General features: G+C 52.6%; 1 protein-coding gene across 1 annotated transcript in view; it reads left to right on the plus strand.

Annotated features, from left to right (window-relative positions):
• The window catches only part of LOC137377950 (gamma-aminobutyric acid receptor subunit beta-4-like), a 974,353-nt gene that overhangs the window by 595,626 nt on the left and 366,333 nt on the right, over positions 1-12,394 (plus strand). Inside the window, exons 5-6 of the mRNA XM_068048015.1 lie at positions 3,878-3,960; positions 5,316-5,453. Coding sequence (XP_067904116.1) covers positions 3,878-3,960; positions 5,316-5,453 — 221 coding nt within the window. The remainder of the gene's footprint in view (positions 1-3,877; positions 3,961-5,315; positions 5,454-12,394) is intronic.

Here is a 12,394-nt window from a genome sequence, read left to right on the forward strand (position 1 = left end):
ATTCTGCTGTATTCTCTGACAGTCCCCTTCACTATCTGCTACTCCACCAATCTTAGTGTCGTCTGCAAACTTGCTAATCAGACCACCTATACTTTCCTCCAAATCATTTATGTATATTACAAACAACAGTGGTCCCAGCACGGATCCCTGTGGAACACCACAGGTCACACGTCTCCATTTTGAGAAACTCCCTTCCACTGCTACTCTCTGTCTCCTGTTGCCCAGCCAGTTCTTTATCCATCTAGCGAGTACACCCTGGACCCCATGCGACTTCACTTTCTCCATCAACCTACCATGGGGAACCTTATCAAACGCCTTACTGAAGTCCATGTATATGACATCGACAGCCCTTCCCTCATCAATCAACTTTGTCACTTCCTCAAAGAATTCTATTAAGTTGGTAAGACATGACCTTCCCTGCACAAAACCATGTTGCCTATCACTGATAAGCCCATTTTCTTCCAAATGGGAATAGATCCTATCCCTCAGTATCTTCTCCAGCAGCTTCCCTACCACTGACGTCAGGCTCACCGGTCTATAATTACCTGGATTATCCCTGCTACCCTTCTTAAACAAGGGGACAACATTAGCAATTCTCCAGTCCTCCGGGACCTTACCCGTGTTTAAGGATGCTGCAAAGATATCTGTTAAGGCCCCAGCTATTTCCTCTCTCGCTTCCCTCAGTAACCTGGGATAGATCCCATCCGGACCTGGGGACTTGTCCACCTTAATGCCTTTTAGAATACCCAACACTTTCTCCCTCCTTATGCCGACTTGACCTAGAGTAATCAAACATCTATCCCTAACCTCAACATCCGTCATGTCCCTCTCCTCGGTGAATACCGATGCAAAGTACTCGTTTAGAATCTCACCCATTTTCTCTGACTCCACGCATAACTTTCCTCCTTTGTCCTTGAGTGGGCCAATCCTTTCTCTCGTTACCCTCTTGCTCCTTATATATGAATAAAAGGCTTTGGGATTTTCCTTAACCCTGTTTGCTAAAGATATTTCATGACCCCTTTTAGCCCTCTTAATTCCTCGTTTCAGATTGGTCCGACATTCCCGATATTCTTTCAAAGCTTCGTCTTTCTTCAGCCTCCTAGACCTTATGTATGCTTCCTTTTTCCTCTTAGCTAGTTTCACAATTTCACCTGTTACCCATGGTTCCCTAATCTTGCCATTTCTATCCCTCATTTTCACAGGAACATGTCTCTCCTGCACGCTAATCAACCTCTCTTTAAAAGCCTCCCACATATCAAATGTGGATTTAACTTCAAACAGCTGCTCCCAATCTACATTCCCCAGCTCCTGCTGAATTTTGGTATAGTTGGCCTTCCCCCAATTTAGCACTCTTCCTTTGGGACCACTCTCGTCTTTGTCCATGAGTATTCTAAAACTTACGGAATTGTGATCACTATTCCTAAAGTAGTCCCCTACTGAAACTTCAACAACCTGGCCGGGCTCATTCCCCAACACCAGGTCCAGTATGGCCCCTTCCCGAGTTGGACTATTTACATACTGCTCTAGAAAACCCTCCTGGATGCTCCTTACAAATTCTGCTCCATCTAGACCTCTAACACTAAGTGAATCCCAGTCAATGTTGGGAAAATTAAAATCTCCTATCACCACCACCCTGTTGCTCCTACATCTTTCCATAATCTGTTTACATATTTGTACCTCTATCTCACGCTCGCTGTTGGGAGGCCTGTAGTACAGCCCCAACATTGTTACCGCACCCTTCCTATTTCTGAGTTCTGCCCATATTGCCTCACTGCTCGAGCCCTCCATAGTGCCCTCCTTCAGCACAGCTGTGATATCCTCTTTGACCAGTAATGCAACTCCTCCACCCCTTTTACCTCCCTCTCTATCCCGCCTGAAGCATCGATATCCTGGGATATTTAGTTGCCAATCATGCCCTTCCCTCAACCAAGTCTCAGTAATAGCAATAACATCATACTCCCAGGTACTAATCCAGGCCCTAAGTTCATCTGCCTTACCTACTACACTTCTTGCATTAAAACAAATGCACCTCAGACCACCAGTCCCTTTGCGTTCATCATCTGCTCCCTGTCTACTCTTCCCCCTAGTCACGCTTACTTCATTATCTAGTTCCTTACAGGCTTTAGTTACTACCTCCTTACTGTCCACTGACCTCCTCATTTGGTTCCCATCCCCCTGCCACATTAGTTTAAACCCTCCCCAACAGCATTAGCAAAAGCACCCCCAAGGACATTGGTTCCAGTCCGGCCCAGGTGTCGACCGTCCAATTTGTAATAGTCCCACCTCCCCCAGAACCGGTCCCAATGTCCCAAAAATCTGAACCCCTCCCTCCTGCACCATCTCTCAAGCCACGCATTCATCCTGACTATTCTTTCATTTCTACTCTGACTATCACGTGGCACTGGTAGCAATCCTGAGATTACTACCTCTGAGGTCCTACTTTTTAACTTGGCTCCTAACACCCTAAATTCTGCTTGTAGGACCTCATCCCGTTTTTTACCTATATCATTGGTGCCTATGTGCACAACGACAACTGGCTGTTCACCCTCCCCTTTCAGAATGTTCAGCAGCCGATCTGAGACATCCCTGACCCGTGCACCTGGGAGGCAACATACCATTCGGGAGTCTCGTTTTCGACCACAGAACCGCCTATCTACTCCCCTTATAATCGAATCCCCTATGACTATAGGCCTTCCACTCTTTTTCCTGCCCTTCTGAACAGCAGAGCCAGCCACGGTGCCATGAACCTGGCTACTGCTGCCTTCCCCTGGTGAGCCATCTCCCCCATCAGTATCCAAAATGGTATACCTGTTTTGGAGGGAGATGACCGCAGGGGACACCTGCGCTGCCTTCCTGCTCTTTCTCTGCCTTTTGGTCACCCATTCCCTTTCTCCCTCAGCAATCCTAATCTGCGGTGTGACCAATTCGCTAAACGTGCTATCCACGACCTCCTCAGCATCGCGCATGCTCCAAAGTGAGTCCATCCGCAGCTCCAGAGCCGTCATGCGGTCTAACAAGAGCTGCAGCTGGACACACTTCCTGCACGTGAAGGAGTCAGGGACATCAGCCGTGTCCCTGAGCTCCCACATTGAGCAAGAGGAGCATAACACGGGTCTGAGATCTCCTGCCATTTTTAATCTTAAGCTTAACTTAGTCTTAACTTAGATAAATGAAAAAGGAATGAAAAGTTTTTACCAATCACACGAAAAGAAAAAAAAATAGAAAAAGCCTTACCTTATCTGCACACCACCGAGTCCTTTTTTATTGGTTAGAGGAGGAGGGCGGGTGGGAGACACTATCGGTGTCGTGTCTCGGGTTCAGCCGCTACCCAAATATATAGGACTCACTTCCCCAGCTGCCACCTCGCTCTCCCTGTCGCCCTGTCCACTGGGCAGCTGTCAGCTCCTTGCCTGTCCCTCACCCACATTGCCGTACTTCAACAATTAAACTAATTTATCAAAATCTATTTGACCGGCTATCCGTCTTTTAAATGAGGTATTAAAACCCAGTCCCAGTTTTCCTAATCAGATGGTGTAAAAGATCCCATAACACTATACAAAAAAGAGCAGAAGAGTTTGACATGGAGTCCTGGATAATATTTCTCTCTCACCTAACAGTCCCATACTGGCAGTGCCTTGACTCAGACACCAGCAGAGCTCCTTCCACAAATGTCCAGTGATTTAACCACTGTTGTTTGAACAAGACATGAGCTGGTGACACAGGGAAAGGTTCAGTGTTGGTGTCTATAGGGCAGAGCAATGGGGTTCCCAATGCTCAGCTTGGATGGCTCTGCTAGATTGAGCTGCGCACTGAATAGAATTCCCTCCCTCTGAGAAGAACCAACAGTAACTGGAGTTTCCACTTTTCTTTTTTTCAGGATCACCACCACAGCTGCTTGTATGATGGACCTGCGGAGATACCCCCTGGATCAGCAGAACTGCACACTGGAAATAGAGAGCTGTAAGTATGACAACTCACCCTGACAATTACCATCATCCAGGAGCCACATTTCAACCACTCATACGAGTCAAGACTTGAGGAATGCAGCCATTGAGACACAATGAGCCCATTCCCTGCCTTCCTCTTGCTTACTTCTTCCTCAAAGGTACTCAGTCAGCAAGCATCTTCCCCAGTCCTCAGACATCAAGTGTGAATCAGGACAGTGAAGAGCAACAGGGAAACCACGCACACAGACCCAGTCACAGACCAAAGACGCAGACGCACGCGCGCGCACACACACATACACAGGCCCATACACATGCAGACTCAGACCCACATACACACAGACGCACTCACAGACTGACACACCCACACACAGATCCACATATACACAGAATCACACAATAACCCGCGCACACACTGACCCATACACACACAGATGCACACACACAGGCCCTCACACAAACTCCCACACAGACGCCCACACACAGACCCACTTACATACAGACCCAAACATGGAGACCACCTCCCCCCCCACACACACACACAGACCCACACACACAGACCCACACACACAGATCCATATACAGCCAGATGCACTCACACATGCAGGCCCATAAACACACAGACCTACGTACAGAGGTCAACACACTTACAGACACACACAGACTCATTCATAAATAGACACACAGAGGTGCACACATACATATATACATAGACATAGATACAGATCCACACACAGACACAAACCCACACACTCATACACCTGTACACAGACCAACACCACCCCAACACCCCATTTATAAAGGTTATACCTGAACTGAGAGCTTATAGCTACCAGGAAAGACTGAACTGACTAGGGCTCTTTTCTCTTGAAGTAAGGTGGCTTCGAGGTGGCTTGATAGAGGCCCTTCAAATTATGAAGGGGCTTGATGGGATAGTATCATTTTACCCAGTCTGTCTATGTCCTCCTGAAGTCCGTTAATATCCTGCTCACTGTTTATGTGTGTCATTTCAGCTTGGCTGAGTTTTCTTTAGGCCAGTTTGAGCCTTGTGAATGGAAGCTGTTTGAGTGACCTCAGTGATCGCACTAGCTATCTGGCCTAGCTTTGCAAATGGAGGTTCACAGATTCAGAATTCCTTTCAAAGTCCAACTTGGTTTTTGAATCAGTTTCATCATCCTTTTTGACATTTCATCCATGTTGTTGTGAATCTAGTTTGTGACGGATGGTGATTAGGACACCCGGGTTGATGATAATTGGAATAGAAAGTGTCTCAGCCTGTGATTCTCTTTGTAATACCTGCTGCACTGAACAGACTGACCTGTTATCAGCAAGTAACATATTCCTTTGACTCTTTTCATGCTACCTTTGCAGATGGGTACACAACGGATGATATTGTGTTTTATTGGAAAGATGGAGATGCAGCAGTGACTGGGGTAGACAACCTAGAACTACCTCAGTTCACTATCGTTGAGCTGAGTTTGCTGTCAAAGGAAGTAGCTTTTGCAACAGGTGAGTTTAGTTGCTGATCTTTGGACTATGTTCTGTATTGTTCACAGATGAATGCTGGCTACATTTCCATTCATGCATCTTAAGTCTTTAAGCCTCCCATTGATCAGACACTGATCACATCTTCCAGGGCAGTTGAAGTACTGAAGATGCCAGCATTGTCAATCTCTCCTAAACTTCAGACATTGTTCCCACCTCTATTACAACCACTGTTGTTGCGCACAAAGTCCTTGAACATGTTGTCACCCAACACCATAACCCTGGCTCTCATCATTCCCTCTCGATCCTTATTTTCTGATCCACATAGCCAATACACTACTTGTTTTTGCTGACATTTATATCTGCCCCAGCCCATTTGTTATGTCTCCTGAAATTATTTCTCCTCCCATTCCCATCTTGCCACCTTTGAAGACCATGAGGCCTCCTATAACCCATATTTACATGATGCTCCTCAGCCATATTATCCACAAGCATGAGACTAGCTTCCAAGGATGTCCTACGTTATCCTCACTCACCATTAACTTCAAACATTTTGCTATCTTTGTCTGCCTGATCTCACCAATGGTTCCTTTTCTTCAGGCACCACACCTCCATCTTTTAAAACCACTGTCATTAACTGCCTCTCAAAAATTCCACCCTTGACACCTCTGACCACTCAGACACTGCATCTTTAGCCTCCTTTCCTTCTTGAAGACACTTGAACATGTTGTAGTGTTCCAATTCCATCCCCATTTCTCCTGAACCTCCTTGTTCAAATCCAACAGTCTATCTTCCATGCTTCTCGCTGTATTAACCTGCCCTTGATCAAAGTCATGATGATATTCTTTGTGACCATGATGCATTATCCTTTGTTGACCTTTCCATAATGTTTTACATGGTTAAACATGTTGTCCTGCTCCAACATGCTCCTCAATGATCTAGCTCCATGAGACTGCCCTTACTTGGACCATCCTCTATCCAAATATTTCCCCAGAAAGATCTAGTCTTCCTTCCAACATGCCGGTACTTCAATATCTATCCTCGGACCACCTTTTCCTCCATATCTATATATTGCCTTTCACAAATATCATCTGGAAATTTAGGCTCAGCTTCCATATGTATCTGTAACTCTGTAGCAGTAACTCGATGCTTTCTCCAACATCAGGACAATGATAAGCTACAACTAGCTCCAGCTCAACATTGCAAACACTACAGCCGTTGTTTTCAGTCCTCACCACGAACTTCATCCCTGTGCTCACTGACCAAGATTAGTTCCTGGTTCAGCAACTCAGTCTTGGCAGCTGTGACCAGCTCCTCTTAGCCTGGCATGTGGGTTGGAGCTGGAAATGAAGAGATGGCACTTACTGCCTGATCCCATTCCATGTCAAACACACCCTCTGATAGAGGTTCTCGCCAGGAGTACTAATTGTCCCTTGAGTCTCACATCATTCTCAACATCTTCCAATGTAAGATCAGGACCATTATCAACCCCCATCATAGCCCGCTGATACAGGCCCCTCCACCCATTCTCACACACACCCCCACTGGCCCAGCCACCACATTCTGCATCCTCCTTCTTCCCCTCCCCCACACTCTGGCCCCTCACTCTACTCACATGAACCAGCATTTGAGACTATTTTTGTTTTGATGATACAGTGCAGAGGGAGCGTTACTTTGTATTTAACCCGTGCTGTACCTGTCATGCGATTGCTTGATGGGGACAGTGTAGAGGGAGCTTTACTCTGTATCTAACCCAGTTTTTTTTTTTTCTTTTTTTTTTAAATTTCTTTTTTTCCCGTGTTGTACCTGTCCTGGGAGTGGTTGATGGGACAGTGTCGAGGGAGCTTTACTCTGGATCTAACCCCGTTTTTTTTTGATGGGGACAGTGTCGAGGGAGCTTTACTTTGTATCTAACCCTCGGACTGTACCTGTCCTGGGAGTATTTGATGGAGACAGTGTGGAGGGAGCTTTACTCTGTATCTAACCCCCGCACTGTACCTGTCCTGGGAGTATTTGATGGAGACAGTGTAGAGGTAGCTTAACTCTGCATCTAACCCCCATTTTTTTTTTAAGGTGGCCTTTATACCCCAGGCCCCTTTTATATTTTCACATCGAGGGGGCCTTTATTGCTCAGGCCCCCTTTATATACATATTTACAGTTTTAAAATAACTTTATTAAAACCAGAGAAATCAACAAAAAACTCAAATTAAAATGCCATTCTCGGCGTTGACGATGCACTCCAGTCCCTGCGGTGGCCACCGGTCGCGGAAGGCCTCAAGCGTACCGGCGGACACCGCATGCTCCTTCTCCAGGGACACCCGGGCGCGAACGTAACCGCGGAAGAGGGGCAGGCAATCGGGGAGGACGGACCCCCCGACGGCCCGCAACCTGGACCTGTGAATTGCCACCTTGGCCAGGCCCAGGAGCAGACCGACGAGGAGATCCTCCTCTCGGCCCAAGCCCCTCCGCACCGGGTGCCCAAAGATCAGGAGCGTGGGACTGAAGTGCAGCCAGAATTTGAGGAGCAGCCCCTTCAGATACTCAAATAGGGGCTGCAACCTCGCACACTCCGTATAAATGTGGAACACGGACTCGTCCAGGCTGCAGAAAGTACAGGTGGCCTGGGAGTCCGTGAACCTACTTAAAAGCCTATTGCACGGGACTGCTCTGTGCAGCACCCTCCACCCTAGGTCCCCGATGTAAAGGGGGAAGACTCCCACGTAGAGAGACCTCCATCGGGGTTTCCCCTCGCCGCCAGATGGCAACGCGGACCGCCAGGGCGTGTCCGGCCGGCTGACGAGGGCGAGGAAGTGGAGAGTATGCAGGAGCAGCCCGTACAGGAAACCCCTCCGCGCCGATTGGAATGGCACGGAGGGCATTTCCGAGAGGCGGCTCGGGTTGTGCGGGACCGGCTCCCGAGGAGGGTTTCGGGGCCTGGGTCCGATGAGCAGTTCCGGCCGAGCGGGCGTCAGCTCGGCCGGGATTGCTCCGCACTCCCGAGCCCCCTCGCCACCCGCAGTGAGGGGCGTCCCGGGGGTTTCAGCTACTCCTCCGCCCGCCGGACCGTCCCCGGAGTCGGCCGCCCTGACAGCCGAGGCGCTCACCTCCGCCGGCGGGGGAGCGCCCTGACTGGAGGCGACCATGTTCCAGACTCGGAAAAGATCCCGGTAAAAGACAGGCAACTCCCTCAGAGAGGCGCGACTAACGGACTCCACCGGGAGCTGCGTGTCGTCTTGAAGGCAGTGACACTGGCGGAAAAAATACGTCGCCAGCGCACACCATCTGGGAGGACGCTCGACGTACAGGTATCTCTGCAGGGTCCGAAGGCGGAGAGTCGCAGCCTGGGTGCGGACGCACACCAGCGACTGACCGCCCTCCTCGATCGGGAGACTCAGGACCGCGGCAGAGACCCAGTGTTTCCTCTTGCCCCAGAAGAATTCGACGAGTTTCTTCTGGATCTTGGTGGCAAATACAGGGGGCGGGGCCAAAGTGACCAACCGGTACCACAACATGGAGGCCACCAGTTGGTTTATGACCAACGCTCGGCCCCTGTAAGAAAGCACTCGGAGCAGTCCTGTCCAGCGCCCCAGCCGAGCGGTGACTTTTGCCTCCAACTCCTGCCAGTTTGCCGGCCAGGCTTCCTCAGCGGGGCTAAGGTGGACTCCCAGATAGAGGAGGTGCGTGGTGCTCCACGCAAAAGGTGTCATCTCCTCCGGCAGGGAGTCCACCCGCCACTGACCAACCAGGAGTCCGGAACATTTCTCCCAATTGATCCTCGCGGAGGACGCGGCAGAAAAGGTCTGCTGGCAGTCGCGCATCCTCCGCAAGTCAACGGGATCTGTGATTGCGAGGAGCACGTCGTCGGCGTAAGCCGAGAGGTCGACCCGCATGGCCGGCTCGCGCAGAGCCAATCCCGTCAACCTCCTGCGAAGCAGGCACAGGAAGGGCTCCACGCAGATGGTATACAATTGGCCAGACATGGGGCACCCCTGACGCACTCCTCTCCCAAATCGAAGGGGCGCCGTCAAGGACACGTTAACTTTGACTAGACACTCTGCGGCGGCGTATAAAAGTCGGACCCGGGCCACGAAATGCGGCCCGAGTCCGAAAGCGCGCAGAGTCCCGAAAAGGGAATCGTGATCCACCCTGTCGAACGCCTTCTCCTGATCGAGGGAGAGAAAGGCGACCGACTGACCAGTCCTCTGGGAAAGATGGATCAGGTCCCGGACCAGGTGGATGTTGTCCTGGATGGACCGGCCCGGGACCGTGTAGGACTGGTCGGAGTGGATCATGTGGGACAGCACGGAGCACAGGCGGGTAGACATAGCCCGGGCAAAGATCTTATAATCCGTGCTGAGGAGGGAGACCGGCGCCAGTATTTAAGCAGGCGGAGATCGCCCCTCTTCGGCAGCAGGACGATGACCGCCCTGCGCCACGAGAGGGGTATCTCCCCGGTCGCCAGGCTTTCCCCCAGGACCCGCGCGTAATCGTCCCCCAGGACGTCCCAGAACGCCCTGAGGAACTCCACGGTCAACCCATCCAGCCCTGGGGATTTGCCCCTCGAGAGCTGGTGGAGGGCGCCAGTCAGCTCCGCCAACGTGAGCGGAGCCTCCAATCCTTCGGCGCCCTCCGGGCTGACCTGCGGCAGGTCCTCCCACAAAACTCTGCGCGCATCCTCGCTGGACGGATCCGGAGAGAACAACGCACTGTAATAAGTCCGGACCAGGAGGCCCATTCCCTCCGGATCCGTGATGGAGGATCCGTCGTCGGCCAGCAGCTCGACGAGCTGCTTACGGACCCCCCGCCATTTTTCCAGCGAGTAGAAGAAGGGAGAGGCGCGGTCCAAATCTTCCAGGATCTGGATCCGCGACCTCACGTACGCGCCTCGGGACCCTATGAGCTGCAGGTCCCTCAGCGCGCCCTTCTTCTCTTTGTACGCCTGCCACAGGGTCGGGTCCACGACGGCATGACCGAGGCAGGACTCCAAGTCGAGCACCTCCCTCTCAAGGCGCCCGATCTCGGCTTCCCGCCTCTTGGTCGACCCCTTCGCGTACTCCTGACAGAAGACGCGGATGTGAGTCTTGCCCACATCCCACCATAGCCTCAAGGAGGGGAAGCCCCCCTGCTTCCTTCTCCAGTCGGCCCAGAATCGACAGAACGAGTCCCGAAATCGCACGTCCTCCAGCAGCCGGTTGTTAAAGTGCCAGTACGCGGACCCCGCCCGCGTGCGGAGCGGAGTAAACTCCGCCCACACCAGGCGGTGGTCCGAGCACGGCACCAGCCGCATGGAGGCCGCCGAAACGCGGGAGACATACGCCTGCGAAATGTAGAGGCGGTCGATTCGCGACCCCCCTCCTCCAGACCTCCACGTGAAGGTGCTGGAGTCGGGATGGAGATTCCGCCAGACGTCCACCAAGTTAAGGGAGCTGATCAGTCCCCTCAACTTCTCCACCGACGCTTGGCCGCGCTGGGGACCGGAGCGATCCCCCACCTCGAGGGTGCAGTTAAAATCCCCCCCGAGGATGATGCACTCGCCGCTATCGATGGAGCTCAAGAGAGCGGACACTTCTTCAAAGAAGCGCGCTTGCAACGCGCCGGGCCTGGGCGCGTACACGTTCACAAAGTGGAGCGGCACGCTACCCAGGCGAACGGCGAGGTGGAGCAAGCGGCCCGGCACCAGCTCCTTGACCCCCAAGATCTCCGGCTGAAAAGTCGGGGCCAACAAGATAGCCACCCCACTAGAAATAGGGGTGAGGTGACTCATGTAGACCCCACCCTGCCACTCCAGGAGCCAGGTGGCTTCGTCTCCCGGAACGGTGTGGGTTTCCTGCAGAAAGCTCACCGCGTATCTCCCTTCCCTGAGGACTGAGAGATTGTGAAATCTGCGGTGAGCCCCTCTGCTGCCGTTGATGTTGAGGCTGGCTATGGTTATCTTCATGTCAAAAGGTACTTAAAACCCGTCACAAACACCTCACTGTGAGGAGGGAGCGGAAGTGCACCTGGCCCTCCACTCCCCCAGCAACCCATTGAGGAACACATTAAAACGGCGCCTCTCAACCAGTTTCACGTCCGCGCGCTTGCCCGCTATCTTAAGGGCGGCACGGACGGACTGTATGATCAGCGCCAGATTCGACCAACGGTCGAGGGCCAGCTGAACTTTATTGCGGCAATCTCTACAAGCCGCGAGGAAATCCCAGAGTTCCGCCGTGGGGATGAGAGGAGATTCGGTGGGAGGCACGAGGGACTCCACCACCTCACTGGCGATGGAATCAAGATCATCCTCCGTGCCCCGCACCGAATCCCCATCCTCCTCCGGGTCGTCACCGTCAGCGGCCGACACATCTACCACACGCTGTGGGGCGGACATCCCGGCCGCACCAGCTGGTCCCGCCTCCGTCACGATCCCACCCCCAGGATCGATGGCGGAGGAGTCCTCTCTGGGTTCTATTGTGAAACTGGAGCCTGTAGGCACCAGCGGTTCAGGACCCCCCTGCACCTCCGTCCCCAGGCCAATGAGTGGTCCAGGGGAGACAGAAGTTCCGGACTCCGGGAAACCAGCCGGAGCCGAGACTGGAGGCGGCGAGAGGAGGCCATGTCCCGCTCCGCCAGCACCCACAGGCCCAGCAGATGGGGCAGCATTCTCAGTTATAACTGGGTCGGGGGTCTCCTGGTTGGTGGTGGACTCCGGCTGGGAGGCCCGACCCTCTGGGGCCTCGCCCTCCCCTTCATTCAGGACACCCGACCCAGTAGCAGTGGCAGAATGGGCGGCTTCCCCAGGCTCCCCCACCACAAGCAGGGCCCCACTTACTCCTTCAGGAGGGGCCTCATGTACCAGGGCCATCCCCTCCCCTCCATCCTGAAGAATAGGGAGCACCTGCCCGGACTTTGCAGCCTTGGTGGTGGCGGTAGGGGAAACCTGGGGACCCGAAACAGGAGACAGCTCCCCTCCAACAGATGGGCCCTG

Source organism: Heterodontus francisci, chromosome 15 (assembly GCF_036365525.1).
Source record: "Heterodontus francisci isolate sHetFra1 chromosome 15, sHetFra1.hap1, whole genome shotgun sequence".
NCBI classification, from domain to species: domain Eukaryota; kingdom Metazoa; phylum Chordata; class Chondrichthyes; order Heterodontiformes; family Heterodontidae; genus Heterodontus; species Heterodontus francisci.